The sequence below is a fragment of the Gavia stellata genome, chromosome 12, assembly GCF_030936135.1.
Source record: "Gavia stellata isolate bGavSte3 chromosome 12, bGavSte3.hap2, whole genome shotgun sequence".
In the NCBI taxonomy this organism is placed as follows: domain Eukaryota; kingdom Metazoa; phylum Chordata; class Aves; order Gaviiformes; family Gaviidae; genus Gavia; species Gavia stellata.
Genome location: NC_082605.1, coordinates 11393167 through 11421029, shown reverse-complemented (window position 1 = coordinate 11421029; position 27863 = coordinate 11393167). Strand labels below are relative to the sequence as shown.

Below are 27863 nucleotides of genomic sequence, written 5' to 3'. Positions count from 1 at the left end.
ATGTCGTTGCGGGAGCGGAGCCTGGGCGGCGCCGGGGAGGACGCGGCGGCGGCGCTGGCGGAGCCAGACGGTCCGGACCGGTGCCTGTCGCTGCTGCCCTGGGACCGTTTCTCGGCCTGGCTGCACTGCGTGTGTGTGGTGGGCTTCGACCTGGAGCTGGGCCAGGCCGTGGAGGTACGTGAGGCGGCGGGAGCGCCGTGGCCGCCTGGCTTCGGCGGTGTGCGGGGCGCCGCGCGCGCCTCGGTGGGCTTGTGGGCACCGTTCCCTCGGGGGCGGGCGGCTCTGCGGCAGGGCCCCGCCGGAATCGGGCACTTCCTCTGGTGCCGGTGTTGCACAGCGTCGGGGGAAGAAGCTCGGCGGTGTTCTGAGAGAAATGTGATTGTGCAAAATCCCCGAAGGCGACGGAGGGGCGGGAGCGCGCTTCAGCGGGGTCTGACAGAGCGTGCGGAGAGAGCGGGAGGGAGTGTTTTGTGGGAAAGCCTTGGCCGGCCACAGCTGTCACGGAGCGTGAGGTGGGCTTGATTATTTTCAGGCGACTCTTTTCATTCTGGGGGTTGTCGCGTCAGCGTGCCATTGTGAATGGTTTTCATCTCGTGCCAAGATTTGTATTAAATGCATCATCAGCTTTCTTTATATACGAATAGCTCTACTTTCCATCACATATAGATGCTAAAGATTTTGGAAGAGTATAGAAATAGTGTGAATGCAAGTAGTCTTCATAGTTAAGCGTTTTCTCCAGATCGCTAAGGTATGCAAATAAATTATCTAAATGTTTAAAGCATTTTCCTTGCACCGTTAGATGGATGTCAAACTGTGATGATGCGTTAATGACGCCACAGACTACAGGGTTTTTTAACTCCCTGCTGCTCTTTGCCACTTTGTGCAACAGGCAAACATCTATGCAGTTGCATGTGGAACTGCATTAGGGAACTGATTGGGCTAAAAAATAAACTGGAAAGAATAATTACCATTTGGATAAGTTTCACATCCTGTTTCACCATAGTCACTATGTGACTGTGCAGCAAACGGTGTGCAGGGAAAAATGTCGTCTCTTTTTTTTTTTGTTAAAGTGGTGTTAGCATAAATGTATGGCAGACTGGCCTAAAATTCAACTAAGCTAGCTATTACAATATTTAAAATACATAATTGATATGCATTGTTGGCTGCAAAAGACATGTAAATAAGAAACCGGCATACTGTGCTAATTATCTAGGTTATATCCACTTGATGTTATAAGGTGTTGTTAGCAACAAAGACAAAGCAGGTAGTGCACTTAGTGGCTGAGGGAGGCACAGAGTAGCCTCTGTCCTGTCTGCGAACAACTCTGTTAACAGTCCCATTAATCTTAGCTGAATGGACGCATAAAATGAAACTTAAAATGCCTACATAACTAAGGCCTGGGTTTTTTCAGTTATGTTGCTGCAGGAAGAATAATTAGCTTTTAGTTTCAGTTGGAATCCTTAACGATCAGGTTACTTAACAGTACAGAATATTAAAAGACACGGAAATGTAAAGCAAGCATTTCTATTGTTGCGCACACACAGAGAAAAGATGATGTTTTATTTCTTTTCTTGGAAACTCCTTAGACAGAAATAAGCAGCTCCTTGCCCAAATCTGCAATTCTAGAAGAAAGTTCTTATGACTGTGTTTGAGGGGAAGAGTTCCCAAGTAGTTACCGAAGTTATATGTCCTCCAATAACCGCACTTTTCAAGTTAATTTTCTTTCACCTACAAATTAGGCTTTTTTGTTTTGTTTCCTGTCCAGCAAGTTAGATTATTATTTCTGGGGGGAAATAAAATACATGTAAAGGACATTTAGATTATGGAGGCAAACATTTGGAAACTAGGAAGTGATGGTCTCCACTAATTCTGCTTCTTTGTGTCTCCCTTGCAGTCTTGTCTTTTTCCCTTTGCTCTTGTGCTTTTGATAGGCAGCTTCATCTTCAACACCTTCTGGTGATGAACAGCAGGCATAGCAGTAGTTCACAGGAATGGTGTTCATGCTCTGTTCAATTTGGATTTCTTTAGTAAGGTTGTTCAGAATATTGTGAAATCTGGTAAAACTCCACCTGGGCTGTGCTTGCTTTCATTATCACTGCATCATATTCTGACATGGCCATCCATGCAGGTCAGAATGGCTGGGCAGATGTGACAGGACAGAGGTAACAGTCACAACTGGTTTTATTCCTTTTCCTTTGACTTCTGGGAAGATGCACCGGCTAGTGAGGAATTCAAGTCTGGTCGGTACTCCAGTCATCTGGCTAGATGCAGATCATTTCAGCATCATTCAACTGCTGAAAAAGTTACTTTTGAGTGTATTGCTTAGCGTAAGATAGCATAGGAGAATGTTAAGAGATTAAAAAGATGATGATAGGTTTACTAAATGCAGTATGCAGATATTCTACCCATATGTCTACTTTTAGCTTTAGTTATACTAATAGTATGTTGTATGCCTGGATGTTGTTGGATAGTGGACTGAGGGAAAAAGAAGTTAATCAGGGACTTTATGGCCAGGGGACAGAAAGCCTCCTTAGTCAGAGACCAGCCAGTGGATATATTTGTTATTCTCTATGTAGAGTAGGATAGTGTTATGAGGAGATAAATTTACTTACATTACGTTGAACAACACTAAATTAGATATCTGGATGTTCTTGTGTTGAACTTCTGTTCTTAGAGAAGTTCCCATCTATGAAAGCACTGAAACCTTGTTTGAAACATATTCTTTGAAATTATGTTGAATTTCCTTTGCTTACAAGCTAGCCACCCATTTCAGTAGTTTTGAGGTTTTTTTTTGAGGAACTTTTTAGCTGAAATTGAAGTATCTCGGGTTTGTCCTCATCCCTCTGTGTTCTTTTCTCACTTACTTGCATAATCACTGATTTAGTACAGCCATTTTTTTTTAAATGATGGTGCTTCCATATCTTAAATTTTGTTGCATTGTTTTTGATTTCTGCGTTGTAAAAACATATTTAATAAACCTCCTTTTTTTCTGTCAGTACAAAAATCATGGCTTTGAGTGTATTTCTTGAGCTTTCACAGTTCCCAGCTCATTTGGGGCCAATGTTCATCCTCCAAGAGTTAATATAGAGTGTGTTTTGTGATTGAATTTTGATTACTCCCACCTGACTATCCATTGCAATAGATTTCAGACAATAATGTATTGTTGGCTTTTTATGGAGTCATCTACTGCATTTTATATATACAAATTAAATCTAAAGGGCGTAATCTTGCTCTCCTTTGAGACCTGTTGCACCAAAAACCTCAAGTACTCTGAATTTTTTAATGTATCTCTATGGTCTCCAGCTGGCATCCAAAATACATTGTAAAGACGGGTGATCAAGTTAGCTTAAAAGCATATGAAAAATTAGACCAGAGACATAATATTAATACCTTACCACTGAAAATAGCCTAAGGCTAGGCAGGTATTTGAGGGTTGTAGCATAAAAATATTTAGCAGACACTTACTGCTTATACCCAGCTTATTTTCAAATAAAATAATACTTTTTTCCTGTAGGTAATATATCCTCCACATTCAAAACTCACAGATAAAGAGGTAAGCCACGGTTGCTGTATAAGTATATAATATGTTTCTAGTTCAGTAACTTCAGGAAATATAACGGCTCTCTTTTCTTTTCCCCACCCTTTAGAAAACCAATATTTGCTATTTGTCTTTTCCAGATTCTAATTCAGGTAAGTGTTTCCTTCATTCTAGTCATCTGTTGTTGGACTAAACTATGTTAAAAAAGATAGAATTTGACAGTATAAATTCATGCTTTTAGATTAAATACTTGTATGACTATTCTAATTAATATTACAATATAGAAAAGTTAAAAATAATGTGGAATATAAAACTGTAATTGTCTGTATTGCAGTAAGGTTGGAGAACTCTTTTTTTTTTTTTTTTTTTTATTCCATGTAAATGAAATATCAGGAATGTGAATCTATAAGGCCTTCCAGATGCCATACGTGTAGGTGTTTCAGAATACTTTGCAAGTAAAGAATGAACATCTTATTATTTTGCTTAAAAGGAAGATTAATATTGTCATTGTAGAGAGAAGTGTAGGCACAGAATTTGAACGGTTTAATAAAGCAAATGGAAGGGATATGGAACCGTCTTCTCAAAGGAGTAAACGTGTATTTTCTAAACTCACAACAGTGAAACTGACTTCTAAATTCAGAAGCATTTAGAAAGAACAGTTGTGCAGGGAAAGCCTAGGCTGTCTTGTATCTTCTCTATTTTGATGCTTCTGTTGCTTTGTGTGGTCCTGCTTGCTAAATTCATCTTTAAACTTCTACTGTTCTTCTGCCAAAGAGAAATTGGAGGCATGTGGCTGATGACTTGGACCACCTGCAAAAAGATACAGCGGAAGTACAGATGTTTCATTTCACATTGATTTCTTTACAAAAGTAAAAACCTGTGTTAACAGACTTGTCCCTATAACTGCTTCTGCTCTGTGCTTTTGGTTGCTCTGCAGCACAACAGCTCTGATACAGGGTGATGCCGATGTGTGCTTTTAATGTGTGTAAGCTCCCTCTTAGGTAATTTTACAAAGTATCTTGACTAATTTTTCCCCTTTGTCTTAATGTCATTAAAATTAAGGTATTTTGTTCTTGATATCCTGTATGTAAATAAGGGAAGAGCTTATTTCTATTACTGAAGGAGAAGATGAGTTAACTGTGTCTTCTTATTACTCTCTTTGTTAATGGTTATAAATCTGTCCAACCTTCAAAAGGTGTACTGAAAGTACACAATAATGTGTTAGGAACAAAGGCTGATTTTTTAAAAAATATTTTTGGTTGTTTTCAAATAAGAGTGGTAGTAAAAGTTATTTTAGGCAGAATAGGTATATGTAAGGAGGGTTTACTTTCAGCAGGAAAAAAACCCCACCTTCTTGCTTTTTATAATGTCCCTATTAAGAACCTGTAGGTTCTTGGTTCCTCTTGGTAGGCTGAAGTTTCAGGTGATATAGAGGGTTTACCTACATAAAACCTATGTTCTAGAAATTAGCTGGAAGTGATGCTATCTGTTACAATTTATTTTTTCACTGTAGGCTGTAATACAAAAGGAAAAGCTTTGTATAATGTAGCAGTGAAGGAAGTTCCTAGCTTGCAGCTAAATTTGAGGTCAGTCTTTCCTAGGTTTTTATGGCTCAAAAGATGAATTCAACATTTTTTTTCTTATACAACTAAGAATAGCTATTATTTTAGGACTTGTAGTGGCTATGAATTTAGGGGAGCAAATGGATTTAATCAGGTACTAGATCATGACACTTTTTGTGTTTTTAAGCTAAGTTTCCTAGTACAGTTATCTTTAAAAGAATGCTTTTGCCTTTTCTGCATGGATAATTGAAGAAAGAGTAGACATTTACCAATCTTTCCAAATTCTACATACCAGAATAGCTTGTTACATAAGAAGCCATCATATTCTGAATGGTATTTCAACATATTAATGATTAAAAGTAATTTACTTCTAGGTCTTCTGTGTATAGCTTTTTATAGTAGCTTTTTTTTTGCTTTGGATGAAGGAAACTAGCTATGAAAACTTGGAGCAGATATTTAGTGCTTTGTTCAATAATAGTGCATGTGCTTTGTTATTTTTCGTGTTATAATTGGCTCCATATTGCTAAGCACTTGCTTTAGTTACCTCTTTGAATTTGATGGTTATCCCATCAAATGTTTTGCTACTTTTGGTTTTGTCTTGGTGCATGGTGGGTTTCCTGCTGCAACTTCAAGGGGTTCTAAGACTCAGACCTGAATGCTCTGAACGTGCCAGTATTAACCCATGCTGTCAGCTGCAGAGCCAGTGAATTTGGCTGAGGGTTTAGGCTGTCTGTGGTTGCTGTAGCAGTATGTGTGTGGCTGAAAGAGAAGGTGTAATTGGCTTTTAAGTCTGAAGAATAGTTATCTGGAGAATGGAGCTCTGCCCTACTGCTTAGTCAATTAGCACTGGCTGATGTAAGACAGGACAGTTGTGAAGAGTTCAGATGATTGGTAATGACTTGATAACTTTTTTCCTGGAGGTCTTTGCAAATTATGTCCAAAAGCTGTAAGAGCAAAGCACTAATGAAGAAGTTAGATTCAATATGGAGAAGCAAGTGTCCTTTGCCAGCTGGAAACTTACGGCTTTAACAGCAGCTATAAGTTTCATAGTAGATTGGTTTTTATAGTCACTTACATGAACATTTACGTTGTTACGGTGAAGTTGGTCTGCTTACCACAGGTTGGCAATGCTCAGGAGGTTGTCTTTCAATTGATTGTGTTCATGTTAATAACACCGCTTTCCAAAGGGACTTTTTTAACAGGTTTGCTAGAATGAGTAACGTACCTGCATTTTCTGAAGATTGTAGCAGTCCTCCTTATCACTATTCCCATGAACAGCACATTCTGTTCAGCTTATATAGCCTCTACTTGAACTAAAGGTTTTCTGGAGCTTCTTCTCTTTTAACAGCAAACAACATTTGTAATGGTGATTACACAGCTGTGAGAGTATCAGTGATACCAGTTCTGATACTGCAGTGCTCCTGTTCCACCTGGAGAAAGTTTCTTTGATCTCTGATACAAACTTAGCCCAATTTATTTTCAGACTGCAAATAGTCAATATACTTAGTTACGTTTTCTTTCAGAAATTAATTTTGATAGAAATGAAGGGAAACTTCACTCCTTCGGAGTATTACTGGGAAGTAATACTCAGTTTCACTCAGTTTTCTGCAGTTAGTTTTGCAACTTTCAAAAATACTGAGTCCTAGGCCTCCACATGGAGTTGTAAGAGATCAGCATAATACACTTTTACGGTGTGACTTATGTATGAACTGTTCGGTGTCAAAGAAAGGTTAAGTGCAGTCATTCAGTGGAGAAATGACATGTGGTTAAGATAATCAGAACGATACAGGCAGACCAATAAAATGTGTAAAACATAGGAGGACAGCCATTAGTAGAGCTGTTTAATGACGTGACGGTCTAATAAAGTCACTGTGAGGCAGAGTGACTTTTTTTTCTTGTTGAAGGTAGGCTATTTATTTCTGCCAAGGATGCGAAATTGTTCACTTATAAAAATACAAATATTTAAATGGTCTCTATAGCAGGGCACAATAGCAGTGCAAGATAAATGAACCAAAGTTATTTTACCTCTTTGGCTGTAGACAAGTCCTTATGTTAAACAAGACTCAAACTCAGAATACTGTCTATTTGTTAATTATCTCTTCCCCCTATGTAGGTTGTCTTGGGGACACACAGTTTTGTTTTAGATTTCGGCGGTCTCCTGGAAGGAAAGTCTCATTGTGTTGTTTTCTGGACCAATTGGATAGAGATCTACCAGTTTACTTAAAGGTTGGAAATGAAAAAAAAAAAAAAGTTAATTTCTTCTGGGTAATGTTAATTTACGGGTCTTCATGCTTAAATTTAATGCTTGAAAACCAAAATCTCTGAACTGGATGTTGTGAAAGACAAAGCTCAGCAAATGTTTTTTGTGGCATGTCATTATCATAATAGTTAACTATAATTAGTTCCGTTAATTATTCTTACTATGGATTTTGGAGTGCAAGGAATTAAATCGATGAGCAGACCTAGTTTGTTACTGACTAGAAACCTGTAGATAAAATTGTAAAAACCATTACCTTATTGGAAATCTGAAGTGCTTTAAAATGCTAAAAAAAAAAAAAAAGTTGTTGAGATGTCTCCCTCTGTTTCCACCCTTCAGTTTTTTTAATATGGAGCAGTTAACTAAAAGAGGTAGTGGCCAAAAAGTTGTTCTCAGCATGTCCTTGTGGAATATTGAGGCCTTTAACTATGCTAGTGGAAGTCTGCTTCTCAAACTCAATTTAGATCTGTTTATGCAGCAAATACTTGAATTCCTGTTTGTAGGAAGGACAAAGCTGATGTTTTATCTTTGAAATGTGAGAGCATGCTTCCTTAATACTCGAAGAGTCTTTTATAAAACTAATGCATTGAAAGACTAGTTTTTATCTTTTCAAGTCAGGGCTTTAAGGTTTTTAACTGTTAAAATCTTTGTGCTACTTCACAAAATTATGAGTGTTGATTTATTCATCAGAAATTAATTCTATTTTTGCTTTCATGGTGTGTCAGGAGAACATAGATATAAAAATAGTAAAGCCAGAAAGCACAGCTGTTTCTACACACTGGTGTTTTCTCTTTGAAGTACTTATTTAAGAAAAAAATGCCGGTAATCCTTCTAGTTTATTGCATCTAATCAACTTTGGAGCCTGCAGGGAAATAAGCTTTTAAAATGCATACCAAATTCTTCAGAAAGAAGGGTGGTATCAGGTTGTTGTATTGAATTCTTTCCTTTCTTTTGCAGAAAGATCCAGCATATTACTATGGCTATGTATATTTCAGACAAGTTCGAGACAAATCATTAAAAAGAGGTTACTTCCAGAAGGTAATTTCAGTTCTTTTAGGAAAATATTAATTTGTAAATCAATTATTTTTCAGTCACCTCAGAGGAGCAGGAAGAGTATCTTGCTTTCTGAACTAAATTCATTGTTGATTTATAATAAATTGGTCTGATTTTACATCAGCTATTGTATGTTCCAGCTGCACAGTCAGAACAAATTTTTTTTGTGTTAAAGACAAAAAGTTGGGAACTTTTGCGAGTTGTTTGTTTGCAGTTGCCTGTAGTCAAATATGTGGTTGGCTTGCATGTGTGAGAAAATCACAGTTGACGTTCTCTGAGGATAACCAATAGAACTGCATTAGAACTGAGGGGAAGGGTTAACTTAAAATTATGTTTTTGTTTTGTTACTCTTTATTCCAGTCGCTGGTCCTCATCAGCAAACTACCTTATGTCCATCTCTTTCGCACCATGCTTAAGCAAATAGCACCAGAATATTTTGAAAAAAGTGAAGCTTTCCTGGAAGCAGGTAGTGGTACTATTATGTTGTTCTGGAAGAGCTCCTATAATATGACATACTTCTTTTGGAGAAATAATAAACAGCACTGTCACATTCTAGTTAGCATTTCTGTCTTCTTGCACAGTAGAGGGTTGAAACTTCAGCAAACTTGCTTGATTTCTAGATCATTGAACAGAGCTAATCTACAGTTAGACTTGATGATCTTAAAGGTGTTTTCCAACCTAAATGATTCTATGATTCTAATTTTGGATCTTCCATGGGAGAGTTGAACTTCCCCCCTAAAAAACATCCAGGATTTTGTTGTATGTTTCAGGACCAGCTGTTCGGCACAAGTAGCTGATGGCAATTCTTAATTTGCACTCTTCACAAATAGAGTCCTTTTGGACATTCTGATAACTTCTGTTAAGCAACTGAACAAACGTAACCTTGAGTGTGGGGTTTTTGTGTGGTTTTTTTTGTTTGTTTTTTTTGGGTTTTTTTGACCAAAGAGAAAAAGCAACAGAGCAGCACTGATAACTGGTGCTTCAGCCTTACTGTAGAACTTTAAGAGCTAGTGAGGGCCAAATGGGAAAGTTACTTACTCTTTGCCTAGAAGTGCTGTGTTCTTTTGTGCTGTGTCTGCCCTATACAACATCTGTGTCTTTGTGCTTTCACTGAGCAGCAATTTGTGGAAATCATTCTTGATGAAGGAATTGTATTTTTTTTAATCACCTGTAGATAAACAGGTTTTTTTACAGGTTGTGTTATGAACAAAATAAGGTCTGCAGAAATCACTAGAATTAGTAATTATATTCATAATTGTTTACACCAAAATGCTGAAAAACTTCCTAGCCGAGCTAGAAAGCTAGCTTTTCCCTCAACTACTTGTGTTTATCTGTTCTACAGTAGCTAATGTACATAAATGTGTGTTCTTTTCAAAGTTTCTTAGTATGTACATTAATGGTTTCTCATATAACGTTTCTTCAACTAATTGTGAGTCTAGTTGCTACAAAAAATAGAAGACAAGAGGATACTGTTTTCTTGAGATGAAAACCTTTACAGTTCTAATGAAATAATACATTAAGAATGTCAAAAAGGCTGTAGAACTTCTTTAGAGTATAGAGTGATCAAGAGAGAAGCAGAACTGTTGTGGGCAATCAGCACTAATTTAAAATTGCAGTGTTCACAGAGGTGACTACAGTATCATGGGTTATAGCATATATAAACTGTTTCTAAATTATACTCTTTTTCTTCAAGTTTGTAGTGATGTTGATCGTTGGCCACCACCAATTTCAGGGAAGATACTGCATTTGCCTATTATGGGTATTATAATGAAGGTAAATACTTGGGCACTTATTTTTCTCTGAGGGTGTTCTACCCTCTATTTACTGTGTAGGTACTTGCTGTATTCTGCCTTGTTTTCAGTGTCTCATACTTCAGATCAGGAATAGATGTATACTCCACTCAGAGTGAAGGTCTGGGAGATCTTGATGAGATTCCTTGATTTATGGGAAGGAGGGGAAGATCTTTTATGGTGCATAGGTTAATATGTAATTTTTGTAGATATTAAAAAGAGGTGTTTCAGTACAACTACTAATTGCAGTGTCTGTATTATCCTTCTGGAATATGCATTCTAGGAGACTTTAATGCTAATTATATTTGTCAAATCAAACATTAAATAGCACTTCAAAATACTGAGAGTTAAGGTCCAGTCGAGCAAATTAAATATATTGATCAAAATCATTCTTGTTCTTGAAGTCTGACAAGTAAAAATCTTTTTTTGGCCCACACACCAGAAATTATTTTCTTTGTCTGTTCATAATTTTCAATGAAACTGAAATACATCTGAAGAAAGCTATTAGAGAAGTTAAATCTAGTGCATGGGGAGGAGCTGTAGGGTTTAAATGGTGGCTAAGAGCTGGGCTTCTGGGAGCCATAGCATCTTCATATGGAATGTGATTAAATGAATTTGATGGATCCAGAGGTTACAGCTGGAAGTATATTCTTAGCAGATATTCTCAAGTTTATGGCTAGACGCGTGTGCATCACCAGGGAGAAGAAGTTGTTTCTGTAGCTATGCTGAAAGCACAAATTTAATAAAGCCGTGTTCTGGATGATAATGATGAGTGTCAGATATATCTTATTTGGGTATTGCCTGCATTTATCTCATTGGTAATTCTTATCCATGAGAGTTGAAATTGCATTTCTAAACTGAGTGAAGCCATAATTACCATCTTCAGTGGTATTGTCCCTGGTTTTTTTACATAGTTTGGGCAGTCAGTTTTAACTGTTGTATATAAATTACATTGATTTGTGCACGCCAGCTTCCAATATGATTGAATTTGTAGTACTCAAGATTTACAGATGCAGACTGTGAGGTTAGAAAAATATATTTATGTTGTTCAGTATATTTGGATTCTGCCTCAAACCCACCAGGATGTCTGATGTTTTAGGAGAGGATTTTTTCTAAAAGTAATTCTTTACTACCTTAAAACCCCATAACCTTATTTCAGATCGTTCTCGCCGACATTTAAACATATTTTTATTGAAATTATTGTAATAGTTGTGACTAATGTTATCAATAGTATTTTTTTAACTGAAGTATAATTTTCATATTCTAATATTCAATTTGCAATGTAGTACCACATAGTATTGCATATTGATTCCTGTAGCTGAAAACTACACATCATTGCTGTGTATTCATTGTTATGTGGATGTTCTGTAGAGTAAGTTAAGCATCGTACTGTAGTATATCCTCTCTAAATGTTTCACCTTGTCTGTAAGTCAGCTTTTTAAGTCTCTGTTGAATTCGATACAAGGAAAAAAGTCTGTCTGTTTTTTTCTTTCAAAGTTGCGGATTCCAACATACCGTGACAAGCCTGGAACAATGCCAATAGTACAGAATATGCACCAGGTAGAGATTAGATACTTCTATTGTATATAACTCCAAGACAAAGCTAAATGCCTTCATTCTTTTACCTCAAACTTTTTCATAAAAGATTGGTAGCAAATCCTCATATACCTTGATGATAATGAAATCCACTGTCTTTGAAACTTTGAGTGGAGGAGTCTAGGGTTGGATTCTTCATAGAAAAGGTATTCTAACCCAGTTACTCCAAGTACTTTAGGAGAGGATTGTCCAGCACCTGGAAGAGGATAGTTGGCTGACAAAATTACCGAACTTGAACGTCCTTTTAATGGGTGAAACTATACTAAACTAGTTTTTTTTTTTTATTATGAAAACCAAATTAAAAATCTTTAGCCATAGTAGATGGATATAAAAGAAATCTCTCTGTGTCTTCATGTGCTGTATGGCTGTTGTTTAAAACAGCTTCAGTATTTCAGTATTTTGTATTTTTTCTGGACTGAAAGTCGCATGCCTGTAAGTGGTGGTGGTGTGGGGGGGGAATCTTGCTTTTAACACACAAAATAGTTACTTGTGGAGATAATGTAGTACATGCTGCAGTAGTACAGTAGCGGTAAATAATTAAGGTATAGACCATGTACTGTCTGTAAGCATTTAAGGGAAACTATTTCATTTAATACCTAGGTATTCTGATGACTAAAAAAACAAGCATTGTGATGTCTTTTAGGCAGATGCTCAGATCTGTATGGCTTTACCGACTGTTCATGAAGTAGATCTTTTCAGGTAGGAGTTTGGACTGATATATTCCTAGTTGTGAATTCCCACAAGTTGAAGATTTATGACTGTTCCATAACACACATGTCATAGTTTGCAAGCTAACACTTACCAGTATTGCTTTTAATATTCTTTTTCTGTAAAGCTGGCTAAAAACCAATTCAGACAACATTCAGGGTGAAACTGCAATAAATAAGCAAGTTCATTAAATGTTCCATTTTACAAGAGTATTTTATAATTTTCAAATGACTATTGAATACTGCTACAAACTTCCTTTTTATCCAGTTGTTAATAAAAGACATATTTCTTCTGGTTATGTTATTATATTATGTATTAAAGTACTTCGATCTGTTTTTAGGTGTTTCTGTCCAGTGTTCTTTCACATTCAGATGCTTTGGGAACTAGTACTGCTAGGAGAACCACTTGTCGTGATGGCACCATCACCATCAGAATCTTCAGAAACCGTGTTAGCACTTGTTAGGTAAATGTAGTGCAGCTTCCTAACTAATGGTTAAGTGAGTCACTGTAGATTGCAGCTGAGTGCAACATGATTTGATTTGAATATAACAAAACATTTTAGATTTGCTTGTTTCTTTCATGAAATTTTGCACTGTATACATAAAACAAGCTTATCCTCTTTCTACCTTGCAGCTGTATTTCACCGTTAAAGTACTGCAGCGATTTCAGGCCATACTTTACTATACATGACAGTGAATTCAAAGAATATACGACTCGCACACAAGCCCCGTAAGTAAATCAAACTTTGTTGTGAAGGTGTTGCTCAAAGCCACTCGTAACCATATATTTGTTTTTAAGATACTGCTTAACTATTCTGAATTTCTATCATTAGAGAATACATTTAGATTCCTTATAAAATTTATCCTACGGAGTGCAGTAGTTAGCTGTTCTAAGTTTTCACTCCGGTTAGATAGCCTAAAGAAGTTATGACACCAGGTCATAATTAAAGTACATTTGAGCTTCATAGGATACTTGTGTACAGAATAAGTAAAACTGCAAATATGAAAGAAGGAGAAAGTTTTGCTTTTCAGTAAGGGTTTGTCTATGCAATACCAGCTCCGTAGTAGCTCCTTGGGGAATTGTTCAGTAATTGTTTTTATTTTTAAGCAATTACTAAACAAAGTGACTTCTAGAATTCAACATCCATACGGCTGTTCTGTAAAGTTAATCCAGTCAGTGTCCTAGTTGAGACAATAATTTAAAAAGTAAACATCTCTTCACTAAATCTGTTAGAAAAATGTTGTAAATAATTAAGGAATTAAGATTCTTTTTTTTTTTTTTAAGTGCGTGAGTCTACAGAAACAATTCTGTTTGAAAGAGCTTTAAGGACACACTTCCCCCCCCTTTTTTTTTCAATTCTACTCTTAATTTGAGAGCATACACTTCCCATATTTCTTGCAACTTGATTTGAGAATGGAGTGCATGTGTTAGATTCACTGATATTTTTATAAACAATTTTTTTCTAATGTCTGAACAGGCAGTGGTTGTTATGTTGGGTTTTTTGTTTGTTTGGGTTTTTTTACTGTATTTTTCCTTTCAACAAAAGTATTGCAAAAGCAGTGCAAGAACATACAAACATAGGCATTATGTTTCAGATTGTATTCCATGGGAATGGTTATGCAGTGTGTAATTTAATTTCTAAAAATAATTCCATGAAGAATTTGGTTAAACTTTAGTAACCCATGTTTAAAAATTGCATCTGCTCCTCTGTAGCAAAATAGAAAGGTTGTTCAGTACATACGTTAGTATTTGAAATAGAGCTAGAATTGCTCTGGCTTTCTTATGGAAAACAAACAAATTGGAAAGATTGGAAACAGGCTTTTAAAGCAGTGGCTCTAAGAAGGGGAAGAATCCAGATTATGCAGATTCTGTGTATTTGATTTCCTTTAGCAAGAGGAGAGCAAGGTGTATTTTTCCATGTTGATGTTTTGATTTATCGTGCCTTTTCAGAAGTTACTTCAGTGGCTTAAAATCAGAATTGTTTCTGGTAAATATGGTAGATTAAGGCTCCTAAAAGTCACTAAGCAGCTTACCAAGTCTTGTGATTATATCAGCAGTAGCAGTGAAATAAGATTCCTCATCATTTTTATTACCAGTTTACTTGGACCTGGAGAATTACTATTTTTGTGTGTGTGTAAATGAAAGCCTTACTTGACTTTAACCCTCTGTCTTTAACCCTCCAGCTAGTGAAAGAATGTCAATTTGTGTACCTTGGTCCAAACCAGTTGTGTGCGAATCTTGCTTTTTGGTTCACACAAAATAGGCATGAGAAAATTTAATAGTTGTGTTAAGTTAGGCTAGACTTGATCCATTCCTAGGGAAAAGGAGAGTGCTTATTGTTTGGGTTCTTTGGAGACTCAGTTTGTTTCTTATGTTGATTCTTATGACATGACCATGAAAAAGAACATAAAATAAAACATCATAAATTGATTTTTTGGAGTACAACAAAGGAATCTGTTGAGACCTTTTTAAGGACACTGGTCTTTATTATTGTTTTGGAAGTGAGACTGTAAATCATGTATGGTAACACTGAAAAATCATTAACAACATTTGCAAATCCCAATGAATTTAAACCAATAATGCAAACGAGTTTAACAGGATTATAGAAACAGCAAGAAATAATGAAACTGAATTCAAATGAGTGGGGAAAAATACATCTGGAATAAAATGTTTTCAGGTGAACATACTTGAACAACAGTAGGACTCAAAAGTGATTTTTCTGGTGAAGGTTCAGTCAGTAACAAGCAAGAAAAGACTTCCGAGAAACTGATACTACTTCATGCTGTTCATTCTAAGATGGAATGGAGAGATGAAAATTGCTATTTCCGTAGCCCAGACGTTATACTAAGCTACAGAGCTGTGTGATCAGATTTTTGTCCTATCTGTGAATGCTTAATGAGGTTTTTTATATATATGTATAGAAAGAGAGAGTTATAATTAGCAAGTGGAGGGAGGAATGAAAGTCAGAAACGTTTGTAGGGTAACATAAAAATTGATGCCCAGTTGCCACCATGATATAGCTGGAAGAATTGAATAAAAAATTAAAGCAAGATTACTTGTTGTTTCTCTCCCCACTTTACCTTCAGAAGCAGGAAACTTAAGAATGGCGTACAGAAAGTGTTAAAATTTGGGATTTTTAAAATAAATCTGAAGAAATTATGATAACCTGTTTTTAGTATGGTAGTTCCAATGAGGCTTACAGTTATACTCTCTCCTAAGCTATCATTTGCCTGTGAAGTGGATGGCAGCCACTATTCTGAAAAATATGTTGATATTTCATCATTAGTGCTATAAATTCAAAATTCTGCAGCCCTATGCTGTAGCAGCAGCCCTATGCTCTTACTGCTTCTTGTTCTCTGGATGCCCCTATGCATCCCCGAAGCCAGATTCTAATCATGGAGCAGACAGAAAAATCTGACAGGTTGTGAGCTTGGGCACAATGCTATTAAGGTGCTTGCACTTCATGACTTGATAACTGCCTTTTAACAAAGATGCTGAAGGGGTAGAAAGGAAATAGAATATTAAGTGTCTCTTTCTTAATCATGTCATCAGATCAGTGGCTGAGAAGCCTTACACAAACAGCAGTCATGTTGACATGCACATTGAAGTACTGAGAGTTGGTTATAATCAAACCTTGAAAAGTAGCAATTTGTCTTTCAAATATGAGTCAGATTCCTGCTCACTTTAAAAAAAAAAAAAAAAGATAATAAATCAGAGAATACCCTGTTCTCATCATTGCAAATGGGCAGAATTTAGCCAAGAGTCTAAGCAGAAGATGTCATTTTTATTCTCCACTACTGTTTGGACTTTAAGATACATCTGTCTTGCTGTTTTCTAAAACTTAAAAACTTTGATAAACATACCGTGCTTTTAAGCGCAACTTAAAATGTAACTCGTAAATACAAAAGGAAAATAATTTCAAGTTAAGAATTAAAGTTGACCTTTTGTATTCATTAAGACAGAAGCTCTTACTGACATATTTTAAACATTGTCATTATTTTTCTAGACCATCTGTCATTCTAGGGGTGACAAATCCTTTTTTTGCTAAAACACTTCAGCACTGGCCTCACATTATCCGAATTGGAGATATAAAACTTCCAGGTAGAGTACAAATATCTTCTACAATTCTGTGCGACAAGATCTAACTGCGTGCTTATTTATTTACAAACGTAAATAATTTAGTTTAATACTAAGCAAATCCTCATGGATGTAAATCTGTCAAGTGAAATTAGGCTCTTGAGTACTGTATGTCTTGTATTGCCAAATCTAGTGTATTAAATGCAAAAGGTTGTAATACTCATTAGTAATAATGTTTTACCTTTCGCACAATCCGGTTTTTGTCTCTCTACCATTAAGGTATTAAAATGAGAAACATCACTTATTACTGATGTTAATTTTAGGATGAGTAGAATGTAATAAATCAGTTGCAGCAAGCGCACAGAAAGTAAAACCCATGTGAATGCTAAGTTTGAATGTTACAATAATATAAAAAGTTGCTGGTTGACGGTATTTTGAGAATATCTTTCTAATCCGGCAATATTCCAGTAATTATTAATTGTTCAAGTTGGATGATTTCCTTATATGATTGAGTAGAATTTTAATGTAATCTTTGGATAACATGTCAATTGCTAGCCTGTAATAAAATACTGCAGTATTCTAATTATTACATGAAATTCCTAAATGCAGCTGTTTGCTGTGACAGGTTCATTATTCTGTTCTGAAAGTGGGAATGCATGACTATCCAGTTAGGATAATACACCATGAAATTAATTTGTGTAGAATAAGTTACATTCAATTTCTGAATATACCAAATTAATTAAGAATTATGTACTGTGTTCAATATAATTAGGCAATTAAAATACCATGCCTGTCCATGCTTCAGAATACCTGTGGGGGTTTGCGGTTGTGTGGGGAGGAGTTAGCTAGCTGCTGTGTAGTTAAGGTTTGGAAAACAGAATCTAAATGAAACTATTAAACCTCTGCAAAGCCATATATACAGGTTGCCTTCAAATTTGATACACAGTTTCAAGTATGTAATTCTGAAGTTTGGGTGCAGCTATGTGAAATGCTTAGTCAGGAAGTTCTAGAGATGTATCTGTCTGACCTGCCTTTAAAAATTTAAATTTTATTTCTTTAGGAACAAAGAGAGGGCTTGTGATTTTTTTGTGTTGATGTTGCTTGTTTGTTTTTATTTTCCTGTTCTCCCCATTCTGCAGTTTCAATAGCAATTTATACTATTATCTTTTCTGAAGTTGAGCATCCAACTAGATCTAAGAGAAAGGTTCTGCTAAGGCTGCAAGACTTAACAGGGTTTAGGGCCTTCTGGCTGGAGAAGGATATGTTTGAAAAACAAAACAAAATCTTAGTTTGGCCTATGGAAAAAGAGACTTAAATTCATTTTCTTACAACACTTAATCCATGGCTGCTCTTTCAACTTCTAATATACATTTTTTATTTTGACCAAGATACTAAAGATTTGTTCCTGAAAGCATTTGCCCTAAGGGGAACAAAGGAAGATGGAATAAAATTTGAAATGAATGAAACAGTCATTCACAGCTATATAGTCAGTATTTTTCTTTGGCTGCTTTGATTGAGAAGGTTGTCCTTTTGGGGTTTTGGTTTGGTTTTGTTTCTTTCTTTGTTTTTTTTTCTTTCTTTTCAACAGGGAACCCTTTATAAAACAGCCTGTATGCTGTTATTCATATGTTTACTGGATGTTTCTGGATATATACTTGGATGCTTGTTGGTGTTTCTAATGTTTCTTACAATATTAGATAGTCTTCTAAATGAAAGTATCTGTTCCTAAAAATCAGTGCAACATACAGCACATTAACTGTAGTATCTAGTAACAGGGGTGGAGATTTCAAGTAAGGTGGCTTTAAATGTTTTGGCAGGTGAAGTTCCAAAGCAGGTGAAAGTGAAAAAACTGAAGAACCTAAAAACTTTGGACTCCAAGCCTGGTAATACATTGCTTCAGAGTTAAATTACCAGTATTTTAATTTTAAAAAGCATACCCCATTTTCCCTTTGGCTATATGCTTCTTTTTTTCTTCAGGTGTTTATACCTCTTACAAGCCGTATTTGAACAAAGATGAAGAAATTGTTAAACAGTTACAAAAGGTAATACTGCAAGTCTCTTCGTAATGAGAACTTTGTTTCCTGTTGTATGGTGTTTTCACTTCAGGCTGAGCTCTGTCTACATAACTGAAATGAAACTGGATTCTGATTCCTTTGCCCCAATTCATAACTGAATAGATAGATACACACCCTCGTTGTAGAAAGAGGAAACTGCCTTGTTAGCAGTTTCTATAACAACACGAATGGTAGAACTCAAGAAGTTAGCTTAATAATTTAGAGAATTGAAGTGATCGATCAGTTAATCTGTTTTGGTTTTTCCACCCTCTGCCATCCCCCATCTAGTCTTTCTGGTCTAGAAGTCTCACGCATGAGGTGTGTAAGAATCGGAGCTTCCAAACTTTAACTGATTTGCACAAGTTTGTTTATAGAAATTTTTCTTTCCTTTAATTTCTTTACATGAAAATAAAAAATCATCAATTGAAAGGATGAATATCTGTGCAAAAGGACTTGACACTATTGCTTTCCTTTCATGGTTCAAGGTAGGGGTTGCTACGTGTAAGCTTATGGCAAATGAATACAGAAGCACTGGACTAAATATCCTGGAAAAAAAAACCTCACAAGTACTTACCTATTTTGTGGTAACAGACTTATTGTGATATTTTATTTCTTTGGTTTTTTTAAGGGTGTACAGCAGAAACGTCCCACAGAAGCACAGAGTGTGATTCTTCGGCGGTATTTTTTGGAATTGACGGAAAGTTTCATTATTCCATTAGTGAGTTCTTAGACTAACTTTTTTTTTATATGTGTCATATGGAGTAGCTTTTTTGGCGTTAGCTTAAGTCCAGTAACTATTCAGTAACTAGCAGTGTGTCCCTGGGCTCAACACTGGGTCCAGTACTGTTCAACATATTCATTAGTGATCTGGATGATGGGCAGTGTGTACCCTCAGCAAGTTTGCTGAGGGTACAAAACTGGGAGGAATGGCTGATAAACCAGAGGGTCATGCTGCTGTTTGGAGGGACCTCAACAGGCTGGAGAAATGGGCTGACAGGAACCTCATGCAGTTCAACAAGTAGAACTGCCAAGTCCTGCACCTGGGGGGGAAAAAAACGATGTGGCATTATATGCTGGGGGCTGCCAGGCTGGAAGGCAGCTTTGCAGAAAAGGACCTGGAGGTCCTAACTGGACATGAAGTTGGACATCAGCCAGCAATATGGCCTTGAAGCAAAGAAGGCCAATGGTATCCTGGGCCACATTAGGAGGAGTGTTGCCTGCAAGTTGAGGGAGGCAATCCTTCCCCCCTGTTCAGTACTGGTGAGGCCATACCTGGAGTATTGTGTCCAGTTCTGGGCTTGCCAGTACCAGAGATGGAACTACTGGAGAGACTCCAGTACAGGGCCACTAAAATGACTGAGGGACTAGAGCATCTTTGATACGAGGAAAAGCGGAGAGAGCTGGGACTGTTTCGCCTAGGGAAGAGAAGGTTCTTGGGGGGATCTCGTCAACATCTATAAATACCTGAAGGGAGGATGTAAAGAAGATTGATCCACGTTCCTTTCAGTGGTGCCCAGTGACAGGACAAGAGACAATGGGCACCAAGTGAAACACAGGAGGTACTTCTTTACTGTGAGGGTGACTGAGCACTGGAACAGGTTAGGTTGCCCAGAGAGATTGTGGAGTCTCCATCCTTGGAGATACAAAAAAAAACAAACTGTCAGGGCATAGTCCTGGGCAGCCTGTAGGCATGCCTGAGCAGGGCAGAAAAGAAGGGAGTTGGACCAGACCAGATGACCTCTAGATGTGTCTGTTCCTTCCAACCTCAACCATTTTGTGATTCTGTGAATAATACCTGAGCTACAGAAATTTATCATTAATCTATGTCTTGACTTTTCTAAAATACTATAGTCTTGTATATCCTTAATTACCATGCTTAGCATAAAAATTATAAAGGCCATAGCTTAATGTCAAAACCGAAACATTTATATACCTAGACGAAAGGTTCAGATCTCAAAAAGGAATGCTTCTTTGTACATGTTGCTAGACAGCATTTTCAGATATTTGCTTGCTGCGTAGCGTTTATGCAAAGCAAAACTCTCTGTGTGTATTTTAACATGCAGTAAGAAGGAAATTGCTTTAGTATTTCTTCACTGCTTGGAACCCTTGTCCACTGTTGATTTTTGGGGTTTTTTTTCCCCCCATTTAAGTGTAAGGGTGTTTCCCCTGACCTTGAGAAATGTCAATATTGGAAAGGCAGAGTTGGAAAATACTTCATAATGAGAAGAGCTCTATAAATGTATACTCTTGTAGTAATTTGCTATGATAGCTGAAGGGATACTACAAGGTAATCTTTCTATTAATATGTGAAAGGTCAACCAATTCAACTGGTAAATTGGACTGGCTTAAATTTTTTCCCTTAAATACTTATTCTGTCTTCTAGTGATAGTGCTTTTCCGTGCAAATCATTACGTTTAAAGAATTTTTCCCTTTTCCAGACATATTTGTGCATTCACTGCTGTTATGCTTGGCATGAGAAACTGTATCTAGCACATCTCGGATCCTTTTATCTGCCCTGTCCAGACAGAGCATTTCATTACTTGTCCTCTAGGCAATTAATTTACTTCTCTAACTTCTTCGCAGACTTACTTATCTTTGCAAATCCATTTTTACCTATGTTGTATCTGATTTTCAAAGAATGATGTCTGTCTCTGAAGGTAGACAGTTTGGGTTTTGTTTTGGTTTGCTTTTTTTGTTTGTTGATTTTGGAGGTTTTTTGCCATTGGATCACCTGCAGTAGACAAATTTCAGCAGTAAAACCTCCTTGTGCAGTTGTTTTATGGCCTCAAGGCAACTATTTCCTCAGATTACTGCAGTATTTGCAGGATTTTCAAATCTTGCACCTATGTCAAGCATAAACAAAAGTTACAAGATACTTTTGAGAAAAAGGCGATGTTATTGCTTAGATTCAGAGCATCTAGAACTGGCAAAAGGATTATTAATGAAGCTCAGCTTTATCTCAGTCTTGTTTCCTGTCAGGAAATGTTAACGGCCAACATGATGTAGCAGGAGCTATAGAATTTGCTTTCTCTTACCTGATCTCGGCTTTCCTCATTATAACTGCTGTTTCAGAAAAAAAAATAGGCAAATGAAATTTAGTATGGATGGCTATTTCAAACACTTAAATACCATTGGAGAAAAATTGCATATACAGAGCTCTTCACTAGATTATAAAATCAAAGATGAATTTCGGTTAACTGGGACATCTGATCCCACCCCACTGCTCAGAACAAGGCCAATTTGAATATATAGCTAAATGTCAAACCTTGCTTTACAAGTATAGGCATAAACTTTTGGACAAATTCAACACACTTATGTCCCCTGATCCTAGAGAAGGCTTTGATCATTATCCTTATGCTTTGTTTTCCTCAGAGGCAGTAAATACAACTTCTAGATCAGTGGTGACTGCAATGATCACACACAGTACTGCTCTTTCCCTGAGCCTTGGGTTTTAGAATATAAAATGTTTTCATGATGGTCTGCCATTTCTCAGTCCTGCTGTGCTTGGCCATAACCCTGATACAGTTTTACATCTGGGGAGGGGGTCCCTGAACAAGATTGAAAGCTTTCAGAGTTTTGTGTTCTCCACCTCAGCAAAGAGCCTCCGGTTTCTGTTCTGAACTATAGTAGAGATGAGTCTAGCAGTCTGAAGGCTCATAATAAGAGTAATGGAATTTAATTCCTTCAACCGTAATTTTTGTTCAGGAATTTTCCTTCTGATTTTGTTGGTTTATCTTTGTCTACTAGTGATAAGCTGGTTTGTTTTTCCTCAGAGTCTCATGAGAATGGTTTCTAGAAAGTAAATCCCAAGACTTCCTGTTTTCCTCCCAGCAGTTTCTACACGTTGGTCCTGTAAAAGAATGATTCTCACAAGAGTTTGCTTTATCAGGTTATACTTTCTTCTGGTTTTGGGTGTGATTAAAGCAGATTCTGAAGAAACTCTGCAAATTCACATGACTGTAGAAGATGCTGTTATAATTTTACAAAGGAGAGACTATCACTGACTGTTGAGATACATCTACTTTATCTCAGGGTGTCACACAGAGAATATTTTTTTCAGTGGATCAGAATATTGTATTGTACAGGATCATGCTGTTCTGGAAAAGGCAGATACGTGGTGATTTGTTCTCTAAACATGGTATTTCATCTGTTCAAATCTCTAAGCCAAAATTAGGGATCAAATTTTGTCTCATTTCTAACCAGTCAGCAGAGTTTTTTGGAATGCTTAATGTTCATGGGCTTATTTTTTTTCCTTCTGGACAGAGATCTCAATTTGCTGAAACAAATTTTATAATAGGAATTTGTATCTAATAGTAAGAACTTAACTGTCCTGTAAATGGAAAGCCTGCTGTAGTGTTTGCAGACTCCTGACATACCTTTATGCTGACAAATGAATATTGTGTTTAGGTTGCTGAATCCATGCAGATTTGTAGGCTTTAACTTGCACTGAAATGGAAATTTGCCATCTGTTTTCTAATTTGTGCATTAGGATAATGATGTTCTAATATGCTCTTACCTAGCATTTGGAGGTATGAAGTCAGAGTAATGATGGACTTCACCAACCCAAAAAGTTTAGTGTGAAATTAAGTTGTTTCTCTGGGCAAGTGGCTAAAATTGGGAAGTGGTACTTCAGGCATTGGATGTTTACATATCAGCTGCCCCATTCTGAGCTCTCTGAACACTTTTTATGGCTGACCTGAACTTTTCATCATTTTAGAGCATGCCATGAATCCCGTCCAATTTCTGTCTGCAAGATCGGGACATCTTTAAACACTGTTTGTCATTGGATGTTAATGGTTAGAGGAGTTTTTCCTTAAAATTTGTCTTTCTTTCCTGTTCTTTTGAGACAGGACAAACATATAGGGTGAATCTAAAACTTTTCCCTGGCATTCCCCCCATATTGCTCTAACTTCCACTTCAAGTGAGAAATTGAATACATTTTCTGTCATAAATCTTAAATTTACAGGGTTAGATCACCCTTTACATTCTCTACTACAAGAAAAGCGTACGGGGAGGGTCCTTTGTTTTTTCAAAAGCTAGGACTAGACTTTTCATAATGTTATCGGAGCTGATGATGTTCACAGATCAAAATGCATGGCCATTTGCATACAAACACTTTCAAAACGTAGAGCAGCTTATATTGATGTGCTTGTGTGAGCTGGCAAGGCGGAGCTGCCTCCTGTTGTCAGACCTTAAGCTTCAGCAGTGGCCTTGCTGAGAAATGTCTCCACTACTCATATACTAGATAGTCCGTTGGATTCTAGCCGTGCCTTTGCCAAGCATTGCTACTGCAGAGATACCCACGGTTGATACAGCGTTTTGTAGGTTAGTTCTGTATTTGATGTTTGTATGAGGGACTCTGAAAGTCACTTCAAAATACTTGATACAAAGTGGCATTACTGTTTGGAATCACCCATGATATGAAGGTACCTGTGGACTGTCACCAAAGAAAAGAGAGATTATTTACTAGTGGCTGGAGTTCAGAATATATATATTTCATGTATACATTTGCTTCTTGTCCTTTCACTCATGTCCTTCTTGAATCTTGCTGATGTAAAGTTCTGTAGTTGGGAAATACAAATGGTATTAGATAAACTCCTTATGCTCTCATGTGGTAAATATGCATGACCCCACCCTGTGCCAATACTTAGAAGAGAAAATGCTATGGTCACAAGTGATAAGTAAACATACACGTGGACTGTGTATCTTTAATACTGGTTATGCAAACAACCTTTCCTTTCTCTAGGAACGTTATGTGGCAAGCCTAATGCCTTTGCAAAAATGCATATCACCATGGAAGGTAAGGAAATATAATTTGAATGCGCTGGAAATTGGCAATTAGAGAAAATAGTTATGGTATGCTAATGATTTTTTTTCTTTCCATAGAGTCCACCACAGCTGAGGCAGTTTAGCCAAGATGATTTCATGAAGACACTGGAAAAAGCAGGACCACAGCTCACATCAGGTTTAAAAGGAGACTGGATAGGACTTTACAGGTCATTTCTTTAATCAGGATAAAAAATTAAATTATATAAATGAAGACTAAGTGTAATACGAATGCTCTTTTCCTGAGCAAACTTAGTATTGATTTGAGTAAGAATTTTAGAAGATACGATTTAACAGGAATTGATAGTGCTAGTATACTTTACTCGCTTAAATCTGTTTCTCTGTAACCTGTTAATGGTTTTCATAAGATGCTACTAACTATACAAGTCTCTGTATACCAGTATTATTTGTGGGTTTATTTCTGGTTCTAACTTGATTCCTCCTTCCAATCAAACACAAAGATAAAAATGAGGGTATTTCAAACTGAGCCTTGCTTTTTTTCCTTACAAAATTCCTAATCTTTATTGTCTTTCAGACCTCTTTTCTTTACATGGTTTTCTCAGTCCTTGTCTTGATTAATAAAAGCACCTGTTATACTCCAGAATATGAATTTTTTTGAAAGTGAACAGAGAAAGGGTCCTAATATCTCCTTCAACCTCAAACGTAATTACTTCACATTTGATGACATAGAAAACAGAGTGTTATCAAAATAGTAATTAAAATATAGCATGTATTTTGCTTCGGTGTTTTACCAGGCATTTTTTGAAATCGCCCAACTTCGATGGTTGGTTTAGGAGCCGGCAGAAAGAAATGACACAGAAGTTGGAGGCCCTTCATTTAGAAGCACTCTGTAATGAGGTTAGAAAAATGTGTGCTTATGATTATATTTATCATCTTGTAATAAAAATATATTCTCCCTCAAGTCAGTTTTACTCCTGCTGTTTTCATTGGTTAAACATAAAAATGTTGACAATTTTGTCAAGTCTGATCTAGCAAAACATGAATTTGTACAGGCTAGAACTAACATAAAAAGAGAACAATATGAAATATAGTTCACTTTTTTATAATGATTGTCATCATTTGTAAAATGTATCTTTAGTCCTTTTTTGTTTTGTTGTGTATTTTGAAATTGAATATTCTCCCTTCCCGCCAAAAAAAAAAAGGGTTTTCCTCTTATTTGGTTATGTTACTTCATTCAGCTTCCTTCCTTCGTGTTCCAACACATTTTTAGTTGTGATACAGGTTGTAGCTTTGAAGGTATAAACTCAGTGAGTACTATAGAAAATTGACAGCTAATTAGATATGGATAGTAAATAAGCATACAACTGATGAAGAGTAATTAGAAGTGGAGAAGTGAAATCTGTTTGTTTATATATAACCAAATGCCACATACATGATCTTATGTTGTAAGATCCATTCTTTACCTAAGAAGCTGAAGTGGGTATCAGTATAATTTGAGTGGGAACAACTGATAAAGAAAGGTATCACAGGAGGAGGGGAGATTGTACAGCTAAAGAGGGAATAGGAAGAACAAAAAAATAGTCAACACCACAGCTGTAAAACAAAAAAAAAATCATGCTCGTTATTTTAAAAACATTGATTTTTATCCCTTGCCTCATCAATTCCCAAACAGTACATTGTAGCAACCTAAATAGATCGTTCAAGTAGAGCAGCCTAAATAATTTGCAGGGCAATAGCTAGGTCAATTTTATATCACCTAGAATCTATCCAACTATACTTGACATTAACTTACTGCAAAGAAAAGGGAATGTGTCACAAATTTATTACTGACTCTGCTCCTTATTAGCTTTTTCTTTTGATCCAGGTGTTAACATCTTTCTGTACATGAGGAAATGTCTTTAATAGGTGAATAGTAAAGGGGTAGGGGAACAGAACTTCGATAAGAAAATTCACTTGATGAATATATTTTACTAGTTATTGACTATGTGAGCTCTTTCAATGCCCTAGAAACAAGAAGTGCTGCCTGGCACTATTTTAATATTTCATTGTGCTGGCAGATCTGATTTGGTAAAAATTCACTGCCATTTTGCATTGTAGATGCTATTTTCGAAACTAAGCCTGTTTGGCATGATTTTTTTTTTTATTTGTTTGGATTGTGTTTGTGTCCTAGTCTCCTGTTTTGCTAAGTCCTGGGCAAACGTGCAAATAAAACAGATTTCGCAGTTCATAGTAGAAGACAGTACATTAGTAAAATGAGTTTAGTAAATGGCATGAGAATAAGGAAAAAGAGAAGACCCATTCTGAACAGTAGGTGTAATTTGGTACAACTTTTGAAAATTATATATGTTGCCATAAATATTTCAATGCTTAATTTTTATTCTTTTAGAACTTGGTTTTCTGGAGTCAGAAGCATACTGAAGTAGAAACAGTGGATCTTGTCTTAAAGTTAAAGAATAAATTGGTAAGTAACAGAATTGAGCATGGCTCAAATTTGCCTGACTTAACTAGATAAAAGTATTATATAGTTCTGTTTACAGGTACTTAAATGAAAATATTCTTTAAGATCTAGGTAGCTCAAGGAATCAGTCATTCAGGTTTTTAAAACAAAAACAGTTCATTTCAGCCATGACTGAAGAGTTAGCTAGCTTCCCAACATCATCCAGCTATGTTGGAAGCATTGCACTGATACTGGTTTTGTTTAAACTAGTTAGAACTTCGTGACTGATCTGAGTGGGAGAAGGGCTGAATCCTCAGGGAAGCTGAAAGCCAAACTTTCTTGTGATTACTGAAAGTCCAAATCAGAGTTAGCTCATGCTGTTGTGTGACTGAGGAAACATCCTATTGTCCAAATTCCTACCTAGTCAGCAAATGAGGAATTCATTTGCCAGATTCGCTAATATGTCACTTTGGCATGTCTTAAGGTAAACTTGCTTTTTTAGTAGAATTCATGTTTTATTGTACCTTTGCAGTTGCAGGCTGACAGAGAACAGCTTCCTGTGAAAACTGACACTCTGAAAAAGCTGCAGACACACATCAATGATATTATACTAGCACTTCCAGATGACTTACAGGACATCTTGCTCAAAACTGGCACAACGTGATGTCTACTGGGCTTTTTTTGTGCGGAAAACAAAAGGCAAATGTAGTTTCACAGAACGCAGTGGCTATGAACTTTGGAACACAGCTCTAAATAGTATATTAACACTACGAATGGACTTTACTAATAGTATAGCCCACTATACTATTTCCACTGTTTTTTTCCACTTAAATACCAATGCAACTAAAGGAATTCCTGTGTCTAATAATGTTTGAAATAAGTGCTCTTAAAGAAAAATCTGTGTGCATATGAAACTATACCACAGTATAGGACCACAGTGCAGTGCTGGCATTGCAGAATGTTTTCTCATTGGTGCTGCTAAACCCAATCCTGTTAACTCAGGG

General features: G+C 36.6%; 1 protein-coding gene across 1 annotated transcript; it reads left to right on the top strand.

Annotated features, from left to right (window-relative positions):
- DENND6A (DENN domain containing 6A) lies at positions 1 to 27863 on the top strand. The gene is made up of 20 exons (XM_059823103.1): positions 1 to 174; positions 3515 to 3553; positions 3648 to 3690; positions 7214 to 7326; positions 8315 to 8395; positions 8771 to 8876; positions 10104 to 10183; positions 11698 to 11760; positions 12440 to 12495; positions 12845 to 12967; positions 13138 to 13233; positions 16511 to 16605; positions 18399 to 18464; positions 18559 to 18623; positions 19264 to 19353; positions 24382 to 24435; positions 24522 to 24631; positions 25217 to 25319; positions 26809 to 26883; positions 27392 to 27863. Exons 1-20 carry the CDS (start codon positions 1 to 3, stop codon positions 27521 to 27523), a joined length of 1764 nt encoding a protein of 587 aa, XP_059679086.1. The 3' UTR covers positions 27524 to 27863.